A 25,880-nucleotide genomic window follows, 5' to 3' on the forward strand; every position below is an offset into this window, starting at 1 on the left:
TGTGAGCCCATATATCGCCTTTTGGGACCCCATATACCCCCTTTGGGACCCCATATACCCCCTTGTGAGTGTGGGAGAGCGCCCATGTGAGCCCTTATATCCCCCTTTGGGACAACATATATCCTCTATGAGCACTTATATCCCCCTTTGGGGACCCCATGTCCTCCCTGTGAGCCCTTATATCCCTCTTTAGGACTCCATATACCCCCTTGGGGTCCACATAGACCCCCTGTGAGCCCAATATCCCCCTTTAGGACCACATATACCCTCTCAGGGACCCCATATGACCCCTGTGAGCCTGTATATCCACCCATGGGACCGCATATACCCCCTTGGAGACCTCATATATGACCTGTGAGCCCATATATCCCTTTTCGGACCCCATATACCCTCTCTGGGACACCATATACCATCTGTGAGCCCTTATATCCCCCTTTGGCAAGCCCACATACCCCCTTTGGGACCCCATATACCCCCTGTGTGCCCATATAACCCCCTCTTGGGAATCTATATACCCCCTTCTGTGCCCATATATCCCCCTTGGAGACCCCATATACCCCTGCTTTGGGACCCTCATATATACCCTGGGTCCACATATAGCCCCCTTCGGGACCCCATACACCCTCTGTGTGCCTTTATATCGCTCTATTGGACCATATATAACCCCATTAGGGACCCTATATACTCCCTGTACGTCCATTTATCCTCCTATGAGACCCAATTGACCCATATTTGGGACCCCATATACCCCATGTGCCCATATTGTCCCCTTTGGGACCCCATATACCCCCTATGTGCCCATATTTCCCCCTTTGGGACCACATTCACCCATATTTTGGACCCCATATATCCCCTCGAGAACCCCATATACCCCCTGTGAGCCCGTATAACCCCCTTTGGAACCCCATATACCACCTGTAGGCACACATACCCCATTTTGAGACTCCATATACCTGTATTTGGGACGCCATATACTGCCTGTGTGCCCATATGGCCCCTTCTGCAACCGCATTTATGCCCTGTGTGCAACTATCTCCCCCTTTGGGACCCCGTATATGCCCTGTGAGCCCATATATCGCCTTTTGGGACCCCATATACCCCCTTTGGGACCCCATATACCCTCTCGTGAGTGTGGGAGAGCGCCCATGTGAGCCCTTATATCCCCCTTTGGGACAACATATATCCCCCATGAGCACTTATATCCCCCTTTAGGACCCCATGTCCTCCCTGTGAGCCCTTATATCCCTCTTTAGGACTCCATATACCCCCTTGTGGTCCACATATACGCCCTGTGAGCCCAATATCCCCCTTTAGGACTGCATATACCCCCTCAGGGAACCCATATGCCCCCTGTGAGCCTGTATATGCACCCATGGGACCCCATATACCCCCTTAGAGATAACATATACCCCGTGTGAGCACTTATATCTCCCTTTAGGACCGCATATAACCCCTTGGGGACCTCATATACCCCTTGTGAGCCCATATATCCCCCTTTGGGACCCCATGTAACCCCTTTAGGACCACATATACGCCGTCTGGGACCCCATATACCCCCTTGTGAGCCCATATATCCCCCTTTGGGAACAAATATACCCCCTTTGTGATCCCACATACCCCCTTTAGGACCACATATACCCCCTTGGGGACCCCATATAAGCCCTGTGAGCCTGTACAACCCCCCTTTGGGACCCCATACAGCCCCTTGGGGACCCCATATATGCCCTGTGAGCCCATATATCCCGCTCTGGGACCCCATGCACCCCCTTTGGGACACCATATACCCCTTGTGAGCCCATATATCCCCCTCTGGGACCCCATGCACCCCCTTTGGGACACCATATACCCCTTGTGAGCCCATATATCCCCCTCTGGGACCCCATATACTCCCTGTAGCTCTTGCATCACCCTTTGGGAACCTATATACCACCTTGGGGACCCCATATATCCCCTTGGGGACCACATATACCCGCTCTGGGACCACATATACCCCCTGTGAGCCCTTATATCCCTTCCTTTGGGACCCCATATACCCCCTTGGGGACAACATATACCATGTGTGAGCCCTTATAGCCCCCTTTGGGACCCCATATACCACCTGTAGGCACACATACCCCATTTTGAGACTCCATATACCTGTATTTGGGACCCCATATACTGCCTGTGTGCCCATATGTCCTCTTCTGCAACTGCATTTATGCCCTGTGCACAAGTATCTCCCCCTTTGGGACCCCGTATATGCCCTGTGAGCCCATATATCACCTTTTGGGACCCCATATACCCCCTTTAGGACACCGTATACGCCGTTGTGAGTGTGGGAGAGAGCCCATGTGAGCCCTTATATCTCCTTTGGGGACCCCATATACTCCCTGTGAGCCCTTATATCCCCCTTTAGGATTCCATATACGGCCTCAGGGACCCCATATACCCGCACTGAGCCTGTATATCCACCCATGGGACCCCATATACCCCCTTCGGGACCCCATATATGCCCTGTGAGCCCATATATTCCCGTTTGGGACCCCGTATACCCTCTCCGGGACACCATATACCGCCTGTGAGCCCTTATATCCCCCTTTGGCGAGCCCGCACACCCCCTTTGGGACTCCATATATCCCCTGTGAACCTTTATATTCCCCTTTGGGACCCCATATACCCCCTGTGTGCCCATATAACCCCCCCTTGGGACTCTATATACCCCCTTCTGTGCCCATATATCCCCCTTGGAGACCCCATATACCTCCTGCGTGCCCACATACCCCTGCTTTGAGACCCTCATACACACCCTGTGCCCACATATAGCCTCCTTCGGGACCCCATACCCCCTCTGTGTGCCTTTATATCGCTCTACTGGACCATATATAACCCCATTAGGGACCCCATATGCTCCCTGTACGTCCATTTATCCTCCTATGAGACCCAATTGACCCATATTTGGGACCCCATATACCCCATGTGCCCATATTGTCCCCTTTGGGACCCCATATACCCCCTATGTGCCCATATTCCCCCCTTTGGGACCACACACAAACATATTTTGGCCTCCCTATATCCCCTGTGTGCCCTTATGTCCCCCTTGGGGCAACATATATGTGTGCACCTATATCCCTCTGTGTGCCCATACATCGAGCCTGAGCCCATATGTCCTCTTTGGGACCCCATATACCCCCTGTGTGTGCACATATACTCCCGTTTGGGATCCCACATAAACCCTGTCTGAACATATACCCCTTTTGGGACCGCATAGAGCCCCCGTTTGGGACCCCATATATCCTCTGTGTGGGCACATATATCCCTCTTTTGGTCTCTATATACCCTGCTGTGTGCCCATGTATCACTCTTTAGGACCCCATATACCCCCTTGGGGACCACATATACCCCCTTTGAGCCCTTATAACCCCCTTTAGGACCAAATATACCCCCTTGGGGACCCCATATACCCCCTCTGAGCCCATATATCCCCCCTTGGGACCCCATATAACCCCTGTGAGCTCTTGTATACGCCTTGGGGACCACATATACCCTCTGTGAGCCCATATATCCCCCTTTCAGACCCCATAAACCCCCTGTAAGCTCTTATATCCCTCTTTGGGACCCCATATACCCTCTGTGAGTCCATATATACCCCCCTTGGGACGCCATATATCCCCTTTAGGCCCCATATACCACCAGTGAGCCCTTACATGCCCCTTGGGGACCTCATATATGCCCTCTGAGCCCATATATCCCCCTTTGGGACCCCCCTGTACACCCTTGGGGACCACATATAACTCCTGTGAGCTCTTATATCCCCCTTTGGGACGCCACATACACCCATTGGGACCCATATACCCCCTCTGTGCCCATATGTCCCCCTTGGAGACCCCATATACCTCCTGTCTGCCCATATACCCCCACTTTGGGACCCTCATATACACCCTGTGTCCACATATAGCCCCTTTGGGACCCTATATACCACCCGTAAGCCCATATACTCCCTTTAGGACCCCATATACTGCCTGTGAGCCCTTACATCCCCCTTAAAGACCCATATATGCCCCGTGAATCCATATATCCTACTTTGGGACCCCATATACCCCATTGGGGACCCCATATATACACTGTGAGCCCATATATCCCCTTTTGAAAACCCATATACCCCCTCCGAGCCTGTATATGCCCCTTTGGGACCCCATATACCACCTTGGGGACAACATATATCCCCTGTGAGCCCTTATAGTCCCCTTTGGGACCCCATATACCCACTCTGGGACCACATATACCCTTCTGGGACCCCGTATACCCCATGAGCCCATATATACCCCTTTGGGACCCAATATACCCCCTTTGGCATCCCATATATTCCCCTTGGGGATCCCGTATAAGCCCTGTGGATCCACGTTGGGACCCTGTATACCCCCTTGGGGACCCCATATATCACCTGTGAGCCCTAATATACACCTTTGCGACCTCATATACCCCCTTTGGGACACCATATACCCCCTTTGAGCCCTTATATCCCCCTTTGGGACCCCATATACTCAACTGGGGAAAACGTATAGCCCCTTTGGGACCCCATATACGCCCTGTGAGCCCATATACCCCCTTGGGGATAACATATGCCCCCTGTGAGCCCTCATATCCCCCTTTGGAACCCCATATACCCACTTTGGGACTCCATATACCCCTTGGGTACAACATATACCTCCTGTGAGCCCTTATATCCCCCTTGCGATCCTATATAGCGTCTTCGGGACCACATACACCCCCTGTGACCCCTTAAATCCCGCTTGAGGACCCCATATGCCCCATGAGCCCTCATATCCCCCTTTGGAACCCCATATACCACCTGTAGGCACACATACCTTGTTTTGAGACTCCATATACCTGTAGTTGGGACCCCATATACTGCCTGTGTGCCCATTCGTCCTCTTCCGGGACCCCCATGTACCACTTTGGGGACCCCATATATGCCCTGTGAGCCCATATATCGCCTGTTGGGACCACATATACACCCTTTGGGACCCCATATACCCCCTTGTGAGTGTGGGAGTGAGCCCTTGTGAGCCCTTTTACCTCCCTTTGGAACTCCATATACCCCCTTTGGGACACCATATATCCCCTGTGAGCCTATATATCCCTATTTGGGACCCCATATACCCCCTTGGGGACAACACAAACCTCCTGTGAGCTCGTATATCCCCCTTTGGGACTCCATATACCTCCTTGGAGACAACATATACCTCCTGTGAGCTCTTATATCCCCATTTGGGACCCCATATACCCCCTGTGTGCCCATATATCCCCCCCTTTGGGACTCCATATACCCACTCTGTGCCCATATATCCCCCTTGGAGACCCCATATACCTCCTGTTTGTCCATATACCCCTGCTTTGGGACCCTCATACACACCCTGTGCCCACATATAGCCTCCTTCGGGACCCCATACACCCTCTGTGTGCCTTTATATCACTCTATTGGACCATATATAACTCCATTAGGGACCCCATATACTCCCTGTACGTCCGTTTATTCTTCTATGAGACCCAATTGACCCATATTTGGGACCCCATATACCCCATGTGCCCATATTGTCCCCTTTGGGACCCCACATTCCCCCGTGTGCCCATATATCACTTATGTGCCCATATAACCCCCCCCTGCGACCCCATATAACCCTGTCTGTGCCCTTATATCCCCCTTTGGGTCCCCACAAAGCCCCCGTCTGCCCATATATCCCCCCCTGGGACCCTGCATACCCCCTGTGTGCCCATATATCCCCCTTTGGGACCCCACATAAACCCTGTGTTGCCATATACCCCCCCTTTGGGACCCCATATAAGCCCCTGTGCTGCCATATATCCAGTTTGGGATCCCATATACCTCCTGTGTGCCCATATAACTCCCCTTTAGAACCCCATATACGCCCTGTGAGCCTGTATATCCCCCTTTGGGATCCTGTATATCCCCCATGGGGATCCCATACACCCCCTGTGAGCCTGTATACCCCCCCTTTGGGACCCCATATACCACCTGTAGGGACACATACCCTGTATGACTCCATATAACCGCATCTGGGACCCATATACTGCCTGTGTGCCCACACGTCCTCTTCAGAGACCCGTATATGCCCTGTGTGCACACATCTCCCCCTTCGGGACTGCATATATGCCCTATTGCCCATATATCCCCCTTTGGGACCACATATATCCCCTTGGGGAACCCATATACCCCCTGTGCGCTCTTATATCCCCCTTTCGGACCCCATACACCCCCTTTGGAACCACATATACCCCCTTGGAGACCCCATATAAGCCCTGTGAGCCCATATATCCCTCTTTGGGATCCCATATACCCCCTTGGGGAATCCATATACCCCGTGCGCTCTTATATCCCCCTTTCGGACCCCATATACCCCCTTTGGGAACCCATATACCCCGTGCGCTCTTATATGCCCCTTTCGGACCCCATATACCCACTTTGGGACCACATATACCCCCTTGGAGACCCCATAAAAGCCCTGTGAGCCCGTATATCCCTCTTTGGGATCCCATATACCCCCTTGGGGAACCCATATACCCAGTGTGCTCTTATATGCCCCTTTCGGACCCCATATACCCCCTTTGGGAACCCATATACCCCGTGCGCTCTTATATGCCCCTTTCGGACCCCATATACCCACTTTGGGACCACATATACCCCCTTGGAGACCCCATAAAAGCCCTGTGAGCCCGTATATCCCTCTTTGGGATTCCATATACCCCCTTGGGGAACCCATATACCCCGTGTGCTCTTATATGCCCCTTTCGGACCCCATATATACCCCCTTGGAGACCCCATATAAGCCCTGTGAGCCTGTATCTCCCTCTTTGGGACCCTATATACCCCCTGTGCCCCCATATCCCACCCCTTAGGGACCCCATATACCCCCTCTTTGGAACCCCATATAAACCCGTGCCCCCATACGTCCCCTTTGCGACCCCATATACCGTGGTCCCATCCCTCCGCCGTGTCCCCAGGGTCCCCAGGGTCCCCATACCTGTCGGCGTGGGGGAGCAGGAGACCCCCCCTATCACGGGGGCCGCATAGGGCAGTGGCTGGGGGGGAGCACAAGGTCCGCGGGGTCCCCACCCTGTCCCCAGGGGGGTGAGAGGGACCCCCAGGAACCCGACCCCATGGTCCCCATCCCGGGGGGGTGAGGGGACCCCCAGGGACGATACCCCCCGGGTTGTGGCGGGGCTGGTAGCCAGGCATGGGGACGAAGGCTGTGGTGACGGTGACAATGGCGGCAGTGATGGTGACACCGAGCCCCGCGGCACTGGGACCTTTATAGCCCCAAACAGGAGGTGGGACCCGGCCCCACCACCTGGGTCCCTTCCCAGGGTGGGGTCCGGACTTTGACCCCGGTCAGGGGGGACACGTTGGCCTTGGTCCCCATCCTGGCACCCTGCGGGGGCACCCGGCTCCACCGCAGCACCTGGGGGTCCCCATCACCGATCCCTGGGGACACGGGGACCGCCATCCCCATTGCAGCACCCCTGGGACCCCCCCCAGACCCATCGCAGCACCCTGGGGTCCCCCTCCCCATGGCAGGTGCCGTCCCTCCCCGCGCTGCCCAGGGACGAGGCGGGACGTGGGACGTGGGGACAGCCGTGTTTATGGGGGTGGCCCTACAGCTTGGAGAAGGGGACGTCCTCGGGGCCCTTCTTCTCCACCGCCGCCTGCACCGACTTGAGGATGTCCTCGGTCTGCAGCATGCTCATGTTCCAGGTGGCCTGGGGACGAGCACGGGGACAGGGATGGCGCGGGGACGGGACGCCCTGGGGGACGGGGACAGGACGCCCTCGGGGACAGGGACAGCAACGGCACGCCCTCGGGGATGGGGACGGGACGCCCTTGGGGACGGGACGCCCTCAGGGACAGGGACAGGACGCCCTCGGGGACAGGGACAGGGATGGGATGCCCTCAGGGATGGGGACAGGACACCCTGGGGAACGGGACGCCCTCGGGGATGGGGACGGGGACAGGACACCCTCGAGGACGGGACACCCTTGGGGACAGGGACGGGGACAGGACACCCTCGGGGATGGGGACGGGACGCCCTCGGGGACGGGGACGGGACGCCCTCGGGGACGGGGATGGGGACAGGACACCCTCGGGGACAGGGATGGGGACAGGACACCCTCGGAGATGGGGATGGGACGCCCTCGGGGACGGGGATGGGGACGGGACGCCCTCGGAGATGGGGATGGGATGCCCTCGGGGACAGGGATGGGGACAGGACACCCTCGGGGATGGGGACGGGACGCCCTCGGAGATGGGGATGGGATGCCCTCGGGGACAGGGACAGGGATGGGACACCCTCAGGGACGGAGATGGGACACCCTTAGGGACAGGGACGGGCACCGGGATGGCACCAGCGCGGAGATGGGGACGTCGTCCTGGCCGGGGAGGGGGACGATGCGGGAGGGGACGCGGCGTTTCGGGGAGGGGGCACTCACCACGTAGCGGAGGCCGTCGGGGACGGGGTGGTCCCGCGAGTAGACCAGGTTCACCTTGGTGCCCTGCACGGCCACGGGGCTGCGGGCCGCGATGGCGCTGGCCACGTCCAGGGCTCCCCGCAGCAGCGTCGCCTTGTCGGGGAACACCCGGCTGCGGGCGAGAGGGGCTGCCGGGGGGGCACGGGCACCCGAGGGGGCACCCGCGGCGCCGGGGAGGGCCCCGGGGGAGGGGGTCCCCTCCCGGGGGGGTGCAGTACCTCACCAAGCCGCAGCTCTGCGCTTCGGGGGCCATCAGCTTGCGGGCGGTGAAGGCCAGCTCGTTGACGAGGCTGGGGGGGGTTGGGGGGTGAGACGGGGTCCCCCCGAGGTCCCCTCCCCTGCCACCAGGCTCCACCCGCTGTCCCCACCCCCACCCCGTCAGCCCCCCACCCACCTCTGGCTGCCCACGATCTTTGGGAGACGCTGCAGGGTGCCCACGTCGGCCGCCAGCCCGATGTCCACCTCCTGCGGGCAAGGGGACACGTGAGGGGACACGGGGACGTCCAAGGAGACGCGGGGATGTAGGAGGGGCCGTGGAGATGGCCGAGGGGCTCCAGGGACGTGCGAGGGGTCCCAGGGACGTCCGTAAGGTCACAGGGATGTCTGAGGAGCCACAGGGACATCCAAGGAGCCACCAGGACATCTGAGGGGTCTTGGGGACATCCAAGGAGCCATAGGGACATCCAAGGAGCCACCAGAACGTCTGAGGCTCCTCTGGGACATCCAAGGAGCCACAGGGACATCGGAGGAGTCTCAGGAACGTGCAAGGAGCCATAGGGACATCTGAAGGGTCTCAGGGAGATCCAAGGAGCCATAGGGACATCTGAGCGGTCTTAGGGACATCCAAGGAGCCATAGAGACATCTGAAGGGTCTCAGAGACATCCAAGGAGCCATAGGGACATCTGAAGGGTCTCAGGGACATCCAAGGAGCCATAGGGACATCTGAAGGGTCTCAGGGACATCCAAGGAGCCATAGGGACATCTGAGGGGTCTCAGGGACATCCAAGGAGCCATAGGGACATCTGAAGGGTCTCAGAGACATCCAAGGAGCCATAGGGACATCTGAAGGGTCTCAGGAATGTGCAAGGAGCCATAGAGACATCTGAGGGGTCTCAGGGACATCCAAGGAGCCATAGTGACATCTGAAGGGTCTCGGGGACGTGCAAGGAGCCACCAGAACATCTGAGTGGTCTCAGGAACACCCAAGGAGCCACCACGACGCCCGAGGGTCCCCAAGGCCACCCGAGGGTCCCCACCCGCCTACCTTCACCTGGAACCAGGCGTCCTGGGTGCAGTAGCGGATGTCACAGGCAGAGATGAGGTCGACGCCTGCCGGGAGAAGACCCTGAGCCGGCGGGGGGGGACCCCGGCCCAGCCCCCCCGGCCCCCGCTCACCTCCGCCGACGCAGGCGCCGTGCACCGCCGCGATCACCGGCTTCGGGCACTGCAGGAGAGATGGGCGTCAGGGGGGGCTGGGGAAGAGTCCCCCCCCCGTCCATCCGTCCGTCCGTCCGTCCCACCTTCTCCAGCACCGAGAAGGTCTCCTGGAACTCGCGGATCTTCCGCCGCAGGTTCCAGGCCTTCCTGGCCGCGTCCTCGCCCTCCACCATCAGGAACTCGCTGCCCATCTCCACCAGGTCGATCCCTGCCCGGAGCCGGGCCCTCACCGGCCGTCCCCGGTCCCCGGCCAGGACCTGGGGGGGAGGCAGGCCCCCCCCGGCCCCCCCAGCCAGGGCTGAGGCCCCCCCAGCCCTCCTGGGGATGCTGAGATGCCCCCGATTCCCCCCAGCTGGGGTACAGGCACCCCAAATCCGCCCAGAGAGGGCAAAGGTACCCCAATCCCTCCCAGCTGGGGTACAGGCACCCCAAATCCCCCCAGAGAGGGCAAAGGTACCCCAATCCCTCCCAGCTGGGGTACAGGTACCCCAAATCCCCCCAGAGAGGGCAAAGGTACCCCAAATCCCTCCCAGCTGGGGTAAAGGTACCCCAAATCCCCCCAGAGAGGGCAAAGGTACCCCCAATCCCTCCCTGCCTGGGGCACAGGTACCCCAAATCCCCCCAGAGAGGGCAAAGGTACCCCAATCCCTCCCAGCTGGGGTACAGGCACCCCAAATCCCCCCAGAGAGGGCAAAGGTACCCCCAATCCCTCCCAGCTGGGGTAAAGGTACCCCAAATCCGCCCAGAGAGGGCAAAGGTACCCCAAATCCCATCCTGGCTGGGGCAAAGGTACCCCAAATCCGCCCAGAGAGGGCAAAGGTACCCCAATCCCTCCCAGCTGGGGTAAAGGTACCCCAAATCCGCCCAGAGAGGGCAAAGGTACCCCAAATCCCATCCTGGCTGGGGCAAAGGTACCCCAAATCCGCCCAGAGAGGGCAAAGGTACCCCAATCCCTCCCAGCTGGGGTAAAGGTACCCCAAATCCCCCCAGCTGGGGTACAGGTACCCCAAATCCCCCCAGAGAGAGCAAAGGTACCCCAAATCCCATCCTGGCTGGGGCAAAGGTACCCCCAATCCCCCCCAGCTGGGGTAAACCTCCCCCCAGTTCCACCCAGCTGGCACCAAGATGCTCCCAGTCCCTCCCAGACGGGCCAAGATCCCCCCTGGTTTCACCCCCCCAGTTCTGAGATCCCCCCCAAAATGAGCCAAAACCCCCCCGGCCCCCCTCACCAGCCGTGAAGATCTTGCCGGCGCCCGAGATGACGACGGCGCGGCAGGACGCGTCCCGGCCGATGTCCCGGAAGCACTCCACCATCTCCCTGCGGGGAGGGGGCAGCGGGGGCAGCGGGGAGGGGGCCCGGGGGGCCCCGGGGGGTCCCCGGCTGCCCCCCATTACCTCCAGAAGGCCGCGTTCATGGCGTTCCTCTTCTCGGGGCGGTGGAGCTCCACGTGCAGGACGTGGTCCCGCTCCGCCGTCACCCGCAGCGTCTCGAAGCTGCGGCCGGGCGAACGCCGCTCCTCCGCCTCCGCCGCCATCAGCCGGGCCGGCACCCGCAGCGCTGCGGCACCCGGCCCGTCACCGGGGCACTGGGACCCCCCGGGGGCGGACTGGGGGTCCCCGGGGAGGGGCTGGGAGGGGCTAGGGAGGGGCTGGGACCCGTTGGAGAGGGGCTGGGGGCACTGGGACGTACTGGGGGTCCCTGGGGAAGGGATGGAGGATGCTAGGGAGGGGCTGGGACCCACTGGAGAGGGACTGGGGGCACTGGGACATACTGGGGAGGGACGGGGAGTCCCTGAGGAGGGGCTGGGACCCTTCAGAGAAGGGCTGGGGGCACTGGGACATACTGGGGAGGGACGGGGAGTCCCTGGGGAGGGGCTGGGACCCTTCAGAGAAGGGCTGGGGGCACTGGGACGTACTGGGGAGGGACGGGGAGTCCCTGGGGAGGGGCTGGGACCCTTCAGAGAAGGGCTGGGGGCACTGGGATGTACTGGGGAGGGACGGGGAGTCCCTGGGGAGGGGCTGGGACCCATCAGAGAAGGGCTGGGGGCACTGGGACGTACTGGGAAGGGACTGGGAATCCTTAGGGAGGGTCTAGGACCCACTGAGGAAGGGCTGAGGGGACTGGGATGCACTGGGGAAGGGCTGGGGGGACTGGGACGCACTGGGAAGGGCCTGGATCCCTGCCAGGGGGCGGCGACAGCTCGTCAGCCTCGTTAATCATAATCGTTAGCCAGCGAAAGTTGGGGTGGTGGGACCCAGGTGTCCGAGGGATCTGGGGAGGGTCTTAGGAGGGTTTGGGGGGGTCTGGGGAGGGTTTGGGGAGGTCTGGGGGGGACATAGGAGGGCTTGGGGGGCCTGGGGGGACACAGAGGGTTTGAGGGGGTCATAGGAGGCTTTGGGGGGATATAGGAGGGTTTGAGGGGTCTGGGGGGTCCTGGCAGGCGGGGGGCACGGGGGGTCTCGGGCAGGGGTTGGGGTAATGGGGGACCCCAGGGGTCAGGGCAGGGAGCGCAAAAAGGGGGGACACGGGGGGGGCGGGGGGGCGTGAGGTCAACCGGGGGTCAAGGTTAGGCCGGGGGTCATGGGGGGCTCCAGGCCGGGGGTCACCACGGGGGGGCTAAGGTTAGGCCGGGGGTCACGGGCCTGCCGTGGGGTCGGGGCCCCCCCACTCACGTCTCCCCAGCAGCCCCCGCAGCCGCGCAGCGACCACCGCCATCGGCTCCCGCACGGTCCTCCCCGGGCTGGGGACAGCGAGGGCGGCGGCCAGAGCGCCGCCCCTTCCCGCCACGTGACGCGCCCGCGGAGGGGCGGCCACTTCCGCCCCCTCCCCTTCCGAGACGGAAGTGCCCCCTCACACCCCGCTACCGAGGCGGAAGTGCCCTTTACACCCCGCTACCGAGGCGGAAGTGTCCCCTCACACCCCCCTACCGAGGCGGAAGTGCCCTTTTACACCCCCCCCACCGAGGCGGAAGTGCCCCTTTACACCCCGCTACCGAGGCGGAAGTGCCCCTTTACACCCCGCTACCGAGGCGGAAGTGCCCCCTCACACCCCGCTACCGAGGCGGAAGTGCCCCCTCACACCCCGCTACCGAGGCGGAAGTGCCCCCTCGCACCCCCCCTACCGAGGCGGAAGTGCCCCCCCGCCTTCCCTACCGAGGAACCGGGGAGGACCCCGATGCTGGGGGGGGGGGGGACGGGGGAGGACGGCGGCGGGGGGGGGAGGACGGCGGCGGGGGGAACAGAACCCCGCCATTGCCCGATATCCCCCCAAATCCCCCCAAAGCCGGGGGGCGGGGCTGACCCGCCCCCCCCCCCAGCCCCAAACGGCCGGGTTTGTTTTCCAAACGAGTTTATTGAAAGGCGCGAGGGGGGCGGGGACCGGGCACACGTACGATCGTTCTCCTTAAAAATGGGGGGGAGACGGGGGGGGTCGCCGGGCAGTCACTACTGAACGTCAGCCTTTAAAAAAACGGGGGTTTTAGGGGAAAAAAAAAAACCAAAACAAAACAGAAAACCCAAACCAAACCCCAAAGGGGAGGGGGGTGGGTGGGGAGGGGGCCCCCGCGGGGTGGGGGTCCCGGTTAGGAGGCGTGCTGGGCGGTGGAGAAGCAGAGTTTCAGCGTGTAGGGGTACGGCCCATCTGGGGGAGAAGAGAGAGGGGGGTTAGCGGGGTGCACGGGTTTCGGGGGGCCCCCACCCCCGCCCAGTGTCACTTACTGGGGTTCTTCATCTGGTAGTGGTTGAGGAAGCCGAGGGTCTCCAGCGCGTCGCTCTTGGAGTCCCACTCCAGCAGCCCCGAGGAGCTGCGCTCGCCTGCGGGGGGGTGTCCCTTCCTCAGCCCGGCGGCTGCGGCGGCCGTGCCGCCCTGCCCCCCCGCGCCCCCCCCGGGGCAGGGAGCACCCCCCGGGCGGCCGCTCCCTGCCCCCCCGCACTTACTCTTCCCCGAGAAGACCTTGACCGAGGAGGGTCGCTTCACGCCCAGCTCGTCGCAGATCTGGGGGGGAAGGGAGAGCGGGTCGGCGGCTGGCGGAGGAGGAGGAGGAAGCAGGAAGGGGAAGGAGAAGGAAGGAGGAAAAGGAAGAGGAGAAGAAAAAGGAAGCAACAAGGAGGAGGAAAAAGAAGACGAGGAGGAGGAGGAAGAAAAGGAAAAAGAAGACAAGGAGAAGGAAGATGACAAGGAGAAAAAGGAAAAAGGAAGGAAGAGAAGGAAAAAGGAGGAGGGAAAGGAGGAGAAGAAGGAGGGAGAAAAGGAAGAAATGAGAAGGAGAAGAGAAGAAGAAAAAGAAGAAGGGAGGAGGAGGAAAAAGGAGGAGGAAAAGGAAGAGAAGAAGAAAAAGGAAGCAATAACGAGGAGGAAAAAGGAGGAGGAAAAGGAAGAGAAGAAGAAAAAGGAAGCAATAAGGAGGAGGAAAAAGGAGACGAGGAGAAGAAAGGAAAGGAAAAAGGAGACGAGGAGGAGAAGGAAGATGACAGAAAAAAAAGGAAGGTGGGAGGAGGAGGAGAAAAAGGAGGAAGGGAGGAAGAGAAGAAGGAGAAAGAAGGAGGAAAAGGAGGAGAAGAAGAAGGGAGAAAAGGAAGAAATGAGGAGAAGAGAAGAACAAAACGGAAGAAGGGAGGAGGAGGAGGAAAAAGCAGCGAGAAGGAGAAGGAAAAAGGGAGGAGAACAGAAAAGGAGGAAAAGGAGGAGAAGGAAGAAAAGGAAGACGTGAGGAGAAGGACAAGTAAAGATAAGAAGAGAAAGGAAGAAGGGTGGAGGAGGAAAAGAAGGAAGAAGGAGGAAAAAAGAAGTGAGAAGGAATAAGGAAGGAGGAGGAAGAGAAGGAAAAAGGAGGAAAAGGAGGAGAAAGAAAAGAAGCGAGGAGAAGTAAAGAGGAGAAAGGAAGGAGGAGGAAAAGGAAGGGAAGGAAGAGAAGCGGCGAGGAGGAGGAGGATGCGAAGGGCAGTGCCCGCCTACCTCGTAGAAGTTGTCCTCGGTCACCTCCAAGGGAGCGTTGAAGAAGTGGAGGACGTTGCTGGGGTGCTGGATCCTGTTCTTGGCCGCCTGCTCGGGGGTGGAGAAGCGGTTGTTGCGGGAGCCGCTGAAGTCCTTGTAGCTGCAGGATCCGTCCTCCAGCCCGTAGGACTGCCCGGGCATGATGGCCTGCTGCTTGGAGACGCTGCCGGGGCGGGCAGGGGCTCAGCGCCACGCGCGGGGCCGCCCGCTGCTGCCCCCACCCCGGCCGAGACCTACCAGACGTTGAGCTTCTGCCCGAACATGAAGTTGTTGTTGAGGTGGGTGATGGCGCGGTCCACGGCGTAGCCGTCCGCCATCTCCACCATGGCCGCCCCCGGCTTGCTCTTCATGAACTTCACCTGGAAGGGGAAGCGGTGGAAGGGAGACCCCCCGGAGATCCCGCGGCCCCTCCCCGGGGAAGCCCCTCGCGTACCTTCTCCACGTTTCCGTAGAGGCAGAAGATGTTGAAGACGCGGTCGCAGTTCATCTTGGATTGATCCAAGCCGTAGACCATGAGGACGGGGCTGTCGGCGTGGGGGCCGTACTCCGGCGGCGGCGGGGGTGGCGGCGGGTGCCCGTACTGGGGGCCGTACCGGCTGGGTCCCCGGCGGTGCCCCCCCACCGGCGGGCCCATCCTTCTCCCTTCGTAGTGGGGCGGCGGGGGGCCGTAGCCCTCGTCGTGGTAGTGCCCGTGGTATCCGCCGTGGGGTCCTCCTGCGCAGGGAGAGGGTTGGAGACCCCCCCGGCATCGCGTGACCCCCCCCGACGGACCCCCGCCGTCGTACCGTACTCCGCGGGGTGGTCTCCCAGGAGCGGGGGCTGCCGCTGGCGCTTGTTGGGGTTGCCGCCCGGGTCTCCTGCGGGTGGAAGGAGCGGTTAGGGGGGTCTCGGGGTGGGGGGGGAACCGCTCCCCAGGGGGCCGGGGGCCCCTCCAGCCCCCGACGCCCGAGCCTGGCCCCGGGGAGGCTTTGGGGATCCCCCCAGCTACCCCAGGAGGGCGACGGCGGGGCTGGCTCCGAACCCCCGCGCCCCGCTCCCCACCGGGACCCCCGCGTCTCCTCCCAGCGGGGACGGAGAGCCCCGGCCGGAGCGCGGGGGCCGATCCCGGGAGCCCCCCCGCCCCATCCCACCAGGGACCAGCCCCGGCCCCCCACTAAGCTGTCTAGGAGGGAGGTGCGGCGAGGGGAGCGCCCCACTCCGTGCCCCCCGGCCTGCGGGACGCTGCTAGTTTCTACACAGCCATAAGAAATAAAATAAAAAAAAAACAAAAAAGTTTAAAAATTAATGTACAGAAAGGAAAAAATAAAAACTCTAAATTAAATAATAAAAAGTGGCAAGACATCTCCCCGCCCCGCCAGAACGGGAGAGGGAGCGAGACTGGTACAGGCAGCAAAGCAACAGCAGTAACAGGTTAAAACGAGCCATCACGTACAAGGCATAAACACGCTCATGTCACCGTACAGTTGCTCTTCTCTTCCCTTTACACGACCGGGTTTCGTACAGGTTTATTCCGAGTCGATTACAAAGATTGAAAAGGGCTACTTACAGCGGGAGTACAAAGTACAATGTCCATTGTCATATAAAAATTCTGTATTTCTCTTACCATTGGACGCTTCAAGAGTGAGTTAGCACAGTTCTGAAAGATGGCGTCCCATCAAACATACACTGCGACCCTGCATCACATGGTTTCAGAGTCATAAACACAGGTCAAAGGCACAAAACCGCTACAATTTTTCTTTAAAAAAAAAAAAAAAAAGGTAAAATTTTGTTTGTTTTAAAAAAAAAGGTCTCACAGATGTTTTTGTCCTCAGAAGGTACCGAGAGAGAGGACATAAAGGTGTGATAAATGAGAGTGTTCCTCCGTGTGGCACCTCCTGCAATTTGTGTTGTGCTGTAACACAATGGTGCTCCTGGCTCTGTGTAGCTCTTTCCCGTGTGCGTGTCTCCTCTGTAATGGAAATGTGCCTCGGCTCGCGCGCCAGACCCGCGCGGCCCCGGCTACGGCCTCCTAGGGACCTGTGTGCCCTTGGGGTTGGGTTGCTTTGTGTTGCTGGGTTTGGTTTGGTGTTTTTTTTTTTTTTGGTTTGGTTTGGTTGTTTGTTTTTTTTTTTTTGTTATTTTTTTTTTCTCCGCTTGGCGCCGATATGGTGGCAGTTGAGGACTGCAGGAGAAACAGCGTAAAGCAAAGGAACTGCCCTCCCAAACCAAACCGTGCTGAGAGCAATCCTAAGGTCTTGGAGGGCCTCAGATCTACTCCGGTCTCCGGTAAGAGCGCTGCTGGGCTTGTTTTGAGGACCCTCTGGGCTGTGTTTTCCTAGTTCTGTGTACCTTCGTGGGTTCGGTTGGGTCTGGGTAAGTAAAGGTACGTGTCTGCTGTGGCATGCTGCGCCTCTTTCTCTCTCTGTGCTGTAGATAGTCCTTGGGCCACGGTGTTGTGTCCTTGATGTAATGAGCTCAAGCTGCTGCTTGTTTCTGGATGCTGCGTGTTTTCTCCAGTAAAGGTTTCTACACTGTGTGGTGTGAGGAATGTGCAGAGGCAGGTCACGGCCCATTCGGGACTTCCGCTGTAGTACGGTCCCCGGGGTTATGTGCAAATGACTGCTCGGAGCTGGGAAAGGCCACGTTACCGCACCCCCCTGCCCGCTTCCCGGCGAGCCCCTCTCGCCCCCTGCGGCTCTGCACATCTTCTACGTATGTACCTGGCAGGAGAGCTCTGCCCCTCGCTAAGTCATGTAATGCCATTGCTTGCGTCCGCACCTCAAGGGCTCTGCAGCTTTGAAAAGCGGGGGTGTCCGGCGGACGGTGGCTCGGCGGCTCCCGCAGCAAATCCCACCCCCCGCCCGACCCCCGTGCCCGCCGCGCGCCCCCCCCAACCCTCCGTCCCCGTTTCGAGCGGTCGAGGCCGCCCGGCGCCGACACCCCGGCTTTAAAACATGAAGCGTTTCACTTCAAAAATTAAAAAAAACCAAACCCCACCCCAAAACAAGCCTCGCCGAGCTCCTCGTGCGGGGCTGACCCTGCGCAGCCCGACACGGAGGGCGTCAACGGCCGCCCCGGCTTCCAGCGGGGAGTGGGAGACGTCCGCTCCCGCCAGCGCAGGGTTTGGGGGGGTGTCTTTTCTCCCCCCCCACTTTCAAGTTCGAGGGAGTCGGCGTCTCCCCTCCGGTTTTACAGACGGGCCGGGTGCCCCCCCCGCCAGGCCAGGGGCGTTTCCAACTCGCCCCTCGGCTCCGGGAGGGTGACGCAGCCCCGATTTGGTAAATCCAGTTCGGAAGATGAGGCACGCAAAGAGCCGGCAGCGGGGCAGACATAAGAAAGCAATGGCACTCCCCGCCCCCCCCCCCCGCCCCAAACCACCAGAAACTCATTAAATATTAAAAAAAAACCAAAACCACAACCGCGTATCGCTGGTGCAGAGACTCCCCCTCGCTTCACGCGCCTGACACCGAGGCTCCCCGACAAGCAACGCGCAGAACGAACCGCCGAGAGAAACCCCCGGCCATCGCCGCTCGGTTTTTCGACTCAATTCGCCCCCCGTAGCCCCCTCCCCGTCGAGCCCACGCCAGCTCCGGCTGAAGGTACGGGCAGGCGAATGGCATTACATATTGTGGGTCGGTATGAGAGTGCTGTGCCCGGCCGTGCGCGTAGGTACAAAGCGCTTCATCGGAGATTACCTTGTCCGCTGAGGTTGGGGTTGGTGTAGTCCCAGGTATCCTGGTCGTTCTTGAAGACGTTGAGGCGCGTGGGCTGCGAGAAACAGCCGGAAAAGCGTCAGGCGCCAACGGCGTCACCCCCCGAGGGGTGCGCGCGGCCGGCGGGGACGCTTACCTTGGCGTATTCGATCTTCAGCGTGCAGCACCCGGAGTAAATGTCGGCCCCGTTGAGGGACGCCTTGGCTCGCTGGGCGCTCTGCACCGAGTCAAACGTTGGCGGCGTTAAGGACGTTTTACGGAAATGAAAGCGCCTTTAGGGTGGGTTTCGCTGTCCGGGACGCTCGGGCGTCGCTCCCCGAGCACGCAGACCGTTTGGGACGCCCTCAGCTCCTGCCCCGTAGCTGGCCGGGCCATGCCAGAGCGCGGCCGAGGCGACCGCTCTGAGGCAGAGCCAAACCAACCCGCAGCAGAAAAAACACGGGAGAGGCAGCCCCGGGCTCTCGGGGCACGGAAGGATATTCCACCATGGCCTGGACACCGTTTTTGCGGAAGATAACGATCCTCTGCACGGGGCCGCAGGGGTTGCAGATGGTGTACAGCACGTCCTGCGGGACAGGAGAGGCGAGAAGCAGTGAGGCACCCGCCTGAGGCAGAGCGGCAGCCCCCCACAGCCCCCCCAAAGCAGCAGATACCAGGGCCGGGAGATATCCCAAAGCCCTCGGGTTCCCTCGGTGCGTCACCCACCGTCGTGATGGAGTAGATGGGGTTGAGGATGGTGAAGAGCAGGACGTTGTTGACGCCCCTGGAATCATCCGTGTCCCCGGGGCGCGATATCTTCTGGCTGGTGGAGTAGTTGACGAAGGCGGGATGGCCAGCGATATAGATCTGGTTGTCGGCTGCGTAATTAACAGCGTTGCAGGCGCCGAGGATATCCTCAAACTCCACCAAGGCTTGTCTCTTCTTGGGCATCACCACCACGTAGCTGGGACAGCGAAGGCCGCGGTCAGACCGACACCGTGGTGCCACCGCGCGCCTCCCCCGAGGCGTCTCCTCACCTGATGGGACCAAACTCCTGCAGGGCCTCCACGAGATCGGCCTCCACGACGCCGTCGATCAGCCCCCGGATGTGCACCACGGGGGAGGCGGGCGTCTTGTGGGGGTCATCATAGTTCTCCTGGCGGGAGAGAAGGGGTTGGCTCAGTGCGGCGCCCGCCCAGAGCCACCGAGGCCTCTTTATTCCCCTAGAATTACGCACATCTGGGGCAGTACCAACTACAACCGCCACGGATAAAGTCTCGGCCGCCGCAGGAGTCCCAGCCCACCCTCCGCCCGTCACCGCGGCCGAGGGTCCCGTCTCGGTGGTTAAGAGAGGGAGCGGTTTTGAACTTGGTGCAATCAAAGAGCTCCCGGTGCTGCTGGGGGACGTGGGCGAAGACCCCGCGGGGCCCTGCCTCCCCCAAACCTGTTCCCAGATGCTCTGCAGGCCCTTGGGGTCCAGCCCTGCCCCTCAAAAGACATTTCCCCGCTCCCTGATGGTGCTGACCAAGCCAGGGCAGACCCCACAGCCCCGACATGAGCACCCCCCCGAGGCCTTGGCTTACCCCATGTCCCCTCCTGGCACCACACGACCCCCCTAAACATCCCCCCACACCCCCTCCTGGCCCCCCAGACCTGCCCTGCTCCCCATTTCCAGCCCTCGCAGGCCCAGCCTTGCCCCCCTTTTTACCCCCCCTCAGGCTCCGATCCGCCCCCCACAAGCCCTGCCCGCCCCCAGGGCACGTTTTGCCCCCTCAGGCCTCGTCCCCATCGTGCGCCCCCCGCCCGGCCCGGTGCCGCCCCCCGCTCCTCCCCCCGCCGCCTCAGGCCCCGCCATGATGCCCACCCCGCTCCCAAGAGCCCCACCGCCCCCCAGCCTTCCCCCAACCCCGCTCACCGCTCCGGCAGCGCCGGGCCCGCCGCCAGCCCCCCCCGGCCCGCCAGGCCCGTGCGGCGGCGGCTCCGCGTTTTCCGTCTTCTGGCGCTTGGGAGCGCGGCCGCCCTCGCCGCCCCCGCCGCCCCCACCGTAGTAGCGGCCCGAACCGCCCCCGCCGCCGCCGCCCGCCGCCATCTTCCCCATCTCGCCCCCGCGGCCGCTGCCCTCCGCGCTCTGCGGGCCCCGCCACCGCCGCCGCGACATGGCGCCTCACTCCGCCGCGCCGCCTCCGCCACGCCCCTATTGGCCCGCCCCCCCGCCACTCAAGGGGGCGCTCCCGGCCCATTGGCTCGTGGCGCTGCTCCTCCGCCGTCGGCTCCGCCCTCCGCCGCCATTGGGCCCGCCGGCCCGCCAGCCCCGCGCCCATTCGCCCGCGCTTCTGCCCGTCAGTGGCGCCGCTGCCTTCCATTGGCTGCAGTCCGCGTCCGTCCGCCCGCCCACCGAGCTGGTTGGCTGGAGCGACTGCCTGTCTGAACGGCGCCCCGCCCTTCTTCATGGCCCGGCATTCAGACTCCGCCTTCGTCTACCGCCTCTCCGGGTGCTCCCAGAGGGCCTTTCGGCAGCGGCTCGTCAGGCTATTGGTCAAAGGCAACGCCAATTAACCACCCTGGGCTCTGATTGGCTCTCCTCATGCCGCTCACAACCTTTTCAGCCTCTCCCGCCAGGATAGCCACCCACCCATTGGCTAACACCCCCGCCTATCAAACCCCCGCGCCGGCCGCCTGGCGCTCTGATTGGCCACCTCCCTCAGCCTTCACTTTGGATTGGCCCGCGCCCGTTGGCGCTGGCCCTGCCCACCGCGCCCCCTCAGGTAGGGACCCCCGGGACCCCCCAGGGCCCCCGGAGCCCGGCAGGGACCCCCCTGGAGCCGGGCAGGGTCCCTCCAGGGCCCCCAAACCGGGCAGCGACCCCCCGGGGCCTCCAAACCAGGCAGAGACCCCCCAGGGCGGGGCAGGGGCCCCTCCAGGACCCCCAAACCGGGCAGGGTCCCCCCAGAGCCGGGCAGGATGCAACCAGGTTTTAGAAATAAAAGGCTTTATTGCACAAATACTTGGAGAAGGCAGGAAAATGGGGGTTCGCGGTCTCCATGGTGACGCGGGAGGCCCGGGGGGAGCCCCCCCCCCCAAGCTGTGTACTGCTGGCAGGGCCGGCCCCGGTATCCCAGTACCCCCCGTACCCCAGTTCCCACCCCCCGCACCAGTACCCCCCAGTAAAATAGGGACACCCCCCCCCACACACCAGTACGCCCTGGGTCCTGTCCCCCTTACCCCCAGCACCCCCCACACCAGTACCCCCCAATTCCCAGGGACCCCCCCCATGCCAGTACCCCCCAATAACCCAGGACCTCCCCACCAGTGCCCCCTCATTCCCCACCCCGGGGACCCCCGGCCCCAGTACCTCCCAGTAAACCACTGACCCACCTGCACCCGTAGCCCCCCCCTCCCATTCTTGCCCCCCTGCTCCCTGGTGGGGACATGGAGGGGACCCAAACCGCCCCCCCCCCACCCAAACCCCGTGCCCCCCCCTCCCCGGTCCCCCAAAGCGCCCCCCTCGCAGCCCCCAAAAGAGAAGAGCCGAGGCCGCTAACCCGCCTCTGCAGCCATTTAATGTCACGGCCCCCCCCCACGCTACGGCGTGGGGTCCCGGCTGCCCCCCCGGCGCTCGCCGCCGTCCCCCGGGGTCTCGCCGTCGCCCCCCTGGGCCTTGCCGTCGCCCCCCCGGGCCTTGCCGTCGCCCCCCCGGGCGGCCTTGCCATCGATGGCGGCGTGTTCCCTCCGCACCAGCTCCTCCAGCTCCTTCTGCGGGGACGGGGACGGTGAGCGAGGGCGTGGCTGGGATGGGGAAGGGGGGGGCACGGAGGCTGGGACCCCCCCCCAAAAATCACCGCGGGGGGCAGGAGGTACCTTCCAGCCCAGCAGCTCGGCCAGCGCCAGGCAGCCGGCGTCGCACTCCCCCAGCCAGGCCACGTCCCTGCGGGGACAGAGGGACCCGTGGGAGGGGGTGCAGGTGGCGGCGGGGGGGCCCCAAAACCACCTGGGGGGAGTCCCCGACTCCCCAGCACCCCCCTACTGTGGAGGTGCTGACCCCCTGTGCTACCCCAGGGAAGCCAGGAGTCCCAGTCCCCCCATAGCCTCCCTGTCCCCCCCAAACCCCCCCATACCTCCCATGTCCCCCCCCAAGCCCCCCCATGTTGCCCCCCAGCCCCCCGCAGCCCCCCCAAACCCCCCGCAGCCCCCCCTGCCTGTAAGCCTTCTCTGAATCGAAGTCCATGCCGCAGCCGAAGCCCATGAGGGACATGAGGGGGTCGCTCTGGGGGGTGAAACGAGAGTGACGGGGGGAAAACGAGAGTGACCCGGGTGACTGCCCCCCCCCCAGTGCCCCCCAATCCCCTCTGCCCCCCCCCAGATGCTTTAGCAGCCCCCCCAAACCCTCTGATGCCCCCCCTGCCCCTCACCTGCCCCGTCTTCTCCTTGTTGATGAGCAGCCGGGGGGTGTTGGTGGGGACCCTGTGGTGGGGGGAGAGGAGGGGACAGTCACGGGGGGGCGGTGGGGACCAGGGGGTGTTCGGGGGGGGCTCGGGGGGGTCCCGACCTTCCGACGAGGGAGGCGAAGGGCTGGACCTGCAGCGAGGTGCCCATGATGAGGAGCAGGTCGACCTTCTGGAAGTCCTGGGGGGAGAGGGGACGTCACCACGCGGCCCCCCCGCCGTGTGTCCTCCCTTCCCCGGATCGAGGGGGGCTGCAGGGCCCCCCCCGTGTGTCGTCCCCCCCCCCAACCCACTCACCGACTGCAGGAGGGTGAAGAAGCGCGAGGGGAGGCTCTCCCCGAAAAAAACGATGTCTGGGGAGGGGGGGCGGGAGGTGAGCGGAAGGGCTGAGGGGGGGCCCCACGCGCCCCCTCGGGGTTTGGGGGGGGGGGGGGAGGTACGGCCCCCCCACTCACCGGGTTTCACCACGCTCTGGCACTTCTCGCATTTGGGGACGAGGGACGAGAAAATCCTTTCTGGAAGAGATGGGGACGGGAGAGCTCAGTGGGGGGGTCGGGGGGGGCAGGGGGACACGGGGGGGGACAGACAGGGGGACACGGGGGGGGACAGACAGGGGGGACACGGGGGGGGACAGACAGGGGGGACACGGGGGGGGCACAGGGGGAGAACAGGCTCCCGTTAGGACCCCGTCCCGAAGGATAGAGCCCCCCTGCCCAGCCCAGGGACACGCCACCGCCCCCCCCAGCCTCAGCGGCGCCCGGGGGGGTCCCGCGCCCCCCCCACGCCCCCCCCGTACCCTTCATCCACTGGAGGCCGTAGGGCTGGCGGCAGGAGGGGCGCAGGCAGTGGGAGGTGTAGAAGGTGCCGTGAGCCTCCACCAGCAGCTCCGGTTCCAGCCCCGCCACCCGCTCCAGCGTGTCGATGTTCTGCCGGGGCGCAGGGGGGGGGTCAGGGGTGCCCCGAGCCCCCCCCGGACCCCCCCAAAAAGATGGGGGTCCTTACCTGGGTGTAGCAGCGCAGCAGCAGCCCCTTCTCCTGCAGCAGCCGCATGAAGTAGTGACACACCGTGGGCTGGGGGGGCAAACAGAGAGTTTGGGGGGCAGGCAGGCAGTTTTGAGGGGCCAGCCCCCCCAAGGACTTTTTTTGGGGGTGGGGGACACCCCAACAAGGCGAAATTGAGGCTGGGGGGGGTCTTACCTTGAACTGCCCCGGGTAGAGCTCCCGGGCCAGGGCGAAGAAGGGCTCGGGGTGTTGCTGCGGGGGGAGAGGCAGCTCTCAGGGGATTGGGGGGGTCTCAGAGCCCCCCAGGAGGGCCGGGACCCCCCCCAGGAAGGCTGGGACCCCCCCAAATTGTCGGGGGGGGGTGCGGTACCTTGAAGAAGCTGATCTCGAAGATGGCCTCGGGGTAGGGCAGGTCGTAGCTCTGCAGGTTGGCGTAGAGCCCGGTGCCGGGCGAGCGGAAATCGGGGATCCCGGCGGCTGGGGGGGGGGGCAGGGGGGGCGTCAGGGCCCCCCCGGGGTGCTGGCACCCCCCTCTGTCCCGCCCCCCCCCCCCCCAAAAAACCGCACTCACAGGTGGAGATCCCGGCGCCCACCATGCAGACGACGTTCTTACCTGGGTGAGGGGAGATGGGGGCTGAGGGGGGGTGCCCCAAAACCCCCCTGCACCCCCAGGACATAGGGGGCAGCCCAAACCCCCCCAGAAGACCAGGGGCTGAGGGGGGGCACCCCAAAACTTCCCCCACCCCCCCAGGAGACAGGGGGCACCCCAACCCCCCCCCTGCACCCCCCCAGGAGATGGGGGGCACCCCAAACCTCCCCAGGAGACAGGGGACTGAGAGGGGGCACCCCAAACCCCCATTCCCCCAGGAGACGGGGCACCCCAAAACGCTCCCCCAGGAGACCAGCAGCTGAAGAGGGGCATCCTAAACCCCCCCAGGAGATGGGGGGCTGGGGGGGCACCCCAAACCCCCCCTGCCCCGCCCCCCCAGGAGACGGGGGGCACCCCAAACCCCCGCCCCGTACATCTCTCGCTCCGCAGGAACCGGCTCACTCCCTCCAGCGTCAGCTCGTCCAGCACCTTCTCCGGTTTCTCCCCCCCCAGCCCCAGCGTCCGGCAGAGGAGGCTCCGCAGCAGCTCCACTGCACCGGGGACGGGAGGGTCAGACACCGGGACCCCCGGCACCGGGACCTCCGGCACCGGGACCACCCCCCCACACCTACTTTCGGAGTCCCCCGAAGCGCCGGGCTCGGTGTCGGAGGGCTGCGGAAGACCGGAGCGGGGTCAGCCGGTGATGGCGGGGGGGAGGCCATAACCGGGGCCTGGCCGCCGGCACCGGGAGAGGGGGGCCGGCGCACCGCCGGGCACTCACCGGCGACTCCGCGTCCTGCTCGGCCTCGTCCTGCTCGGCCTCGTCCCCGCGGGCAGCGGGAGCTGCGGGAGAAGGAAGGGGGGGTCAGCGGGCAGCCCGGGGGGTCCCGCCGCCCCCGGCCCGGCCCGGCCCGGCCCCGCCGCCCGTTACCGTCCGGCTCGGCCATGGGCACCGGCCGCTGCCCGCGCCACACCTCCCGGCGTGCCCCGCGCCGCCCAGCCACACCTCCCGGCATGCACCGCGGGCGGCGCTGATAGGCGGAAAGCGCCGCGCCTCCCGGCGTGCACCGCGCCGCCAGACCGACCAGTGCGGCCACACCTCCCGGCGTGCCCCGCGCCGCATAGCCACACCTCCCGGCGTGCACCGCGGACGGCGCTGATAGGCGGAAAGCGCCGCGCTTCCCGGCGTGCCCCGCGCGTACCGCCCCGGAAGTGTTGTGAGGAC

At 63.1% G+C, this 25,880-nt stretch overlaps 3 protein-coding genes across 4 annotated transcripts; all 3 read right to left on the reverse strand.

Moving 5' to 3' along the window:
- Positions 1-7,621: 7,621 nt before the first annotated feature.
- Positions 7,622-12,772, reverse strand: ECH1 (enoyl-CoA hydratase 1). The gene is made up of 10 exons (XM_075134521.1): positions 12,632-12,772; positions 11,354-11,516; positions 11,188-11,276; positions 10,042-10,166; positions 9,917-9,965; positions 9,786-9,850; positions 8,915-8,985; positions 8,739-8,810; positions 8,482-8,632; positions 7,622-7,755 (listed from the first exon to the last, which is right to left on the reverse strand). Exons 1-10 carry the CDS (start codon positions 12,672-12,674, stop codon positions 7,651-7,653), a joined length of 933 nt encoding a protein of 310 aa, XP_074990622.1. The 5' UTR covers positions 12,675-12,772; the 3' UTR covers positions 7,622-7,650.
- Positions 12,773-13,290: 518 nt separating this feature from the next.
- Positions 13,291-20,803, reverse strand: HNRNPL (heterogeneous nuclear ribonucleoprotein L). 2 transcript variants are annotated; one of them, XM_075134476.1, is made up of 13 exons: positions 20,538-20,803; positions 19,660-19,778; positions 19,349-19,586; positions 19,124-19,209; positions 18,780-18,876; positions 18,626-18,698; positions 15,737-15,808; positions 15,385-15,665; positions 15,189-15,310; positions 14,913-15,114; positions 13,895-13,952; positions 13,676-13,771; positions 13,291-13,598 (listed from the first exon to the last, which is right to left on the reverse strand). In XM_075134476.1, the coding sequence occupies exons 1-13, from the start codon at positions 20,778-20,780 to the stop codon at positions 13,540-13,542; spliced, it is 1,746 nt and encodes a 581-aa protein (XP_074990577.1). In that variant the 5' UTR covers positions 20,781-20,803; the 3' UTR covers positions 13,291-13,539. The 2 variants fall into 2 exon arrangements, with proteins under 2 accessions (XP_074990577.1, XP_074990576.1); XM_075134475.1 differs by having other exon boundaries at positions 13,676-13,804; positions 20,538-20,793.
- Positions 20,804-22,168: 1,365 nt separating this feature from the next.
- Positions 22,169-25,686, reverse strand: SIRT2 (sirtuin 2). The gene is made up of 16 exons (XM_075134548.1): positions 25,587-25,686; positions 25,437-25,498; positions 25,288-25,327; positions 25,090-25,206; positions 24,638-24,679; positions 24,437-24,543; positions 24,262-24,318; positions 24,067-24,135; positions 23,861-23,990; positions 23,520-23,579; positions 23,362-23,417; positions 23,169-23,245; positions 23,032-23,083; positions 22,819-22,886; positions 22,481-22,547; positions 22,169-22,375 (listed from the first exon to the last, which is right to left on the reverse strand). Exons 1-16 carry the CDS (start codon positions 25,669-25,671, stop codon positions 22,205-22,207), a joined length of 1,260 nt encoding a protein of 419 aa, XP_074990649.1. The 5' UTR covers positions 25,672-25,686; the 3' UTR covers positions 22,169-22,204.
- Positions 25,687-25,880: the final 194 nt, after the last annotated feature.

This window comes from Calonectris borealis, chromosome 32 (genome assembly GCF_964195595.1).
Source record: "Calonectris borealis chromosome 32, bCalBor7.hap1.2, whole genome shotgun sequence".
Lineage (NCBI taxonomy): Eukaryota > Metazoa > Chordata > Aves > Procellariiformes > Procellariidae > Calonectris > Calonectris borealis.

Coding starts and splice junctions, on each gene's coding strand:
- ECH1 (XM_075134521.1), bottom strand. CDS start 12,674: ATGGCGGTGGTCGCTGCGCGGCTGCGGGGGCTGCTGGGGAGAC. Junction 10,167..11,187: donor CGGCAAGATCTTCACGGCTG/GTGAGGGGGGCC, acceptor GGCTCCGGGCAG/GGATCGACCTGGTGGAGATG. Junction 8,811..8,914: donor AAGATCGTGGGCAGCCAGAG/GTGGGTGGGGGG, acceptor AACCCCCCCCAG/CCTCGTCAACGAGCTGGCCT.
- HNRNPL (XM_075134475.1), bottom strand. CDS start 20,780: ATGTCGCGGCGGCGGTGGCGGGGCCCGCAGAGCGCGGAGGGCAGCGGC. Junction 19,779..20,537: donor GGCCCGGCGCTGCCGGAGCG/GTGAGCGGGGTT, acceptor CTCTCCCGCCAG/GAGAACTATGATGACCCCCA. Junction 13,805..13,894: donor CAAGGTCTTCTCGGGGAAGA/GTAAGTGCGGGG, acceptor CGGCCGCCGCAG/CCGCCGGGCTGAGGAAGGGA.
- SIRT2 (XM_075134548.1), bottom strand. CDS start 25,671: ATGCCGGGAGGTGTGGCTGGGCGGCGCGGGGCACGCCGGGAGGTGTGG. Junction 25,207..25,287: donor CGCTTCGGGGGACTCCGAAA/GTAGGTGTGGGG, acceptor TCCCCGGTGCAG/TGGAGCTGCTGCGGAGCCTC. Junction 22,887..23,031: donor ACAAGGAGAAGACGGGGCAG/GTGAGGGGCAGG, acceptor TTCACCCCCCAG/AGCGACCCCCTCATGTCCCT.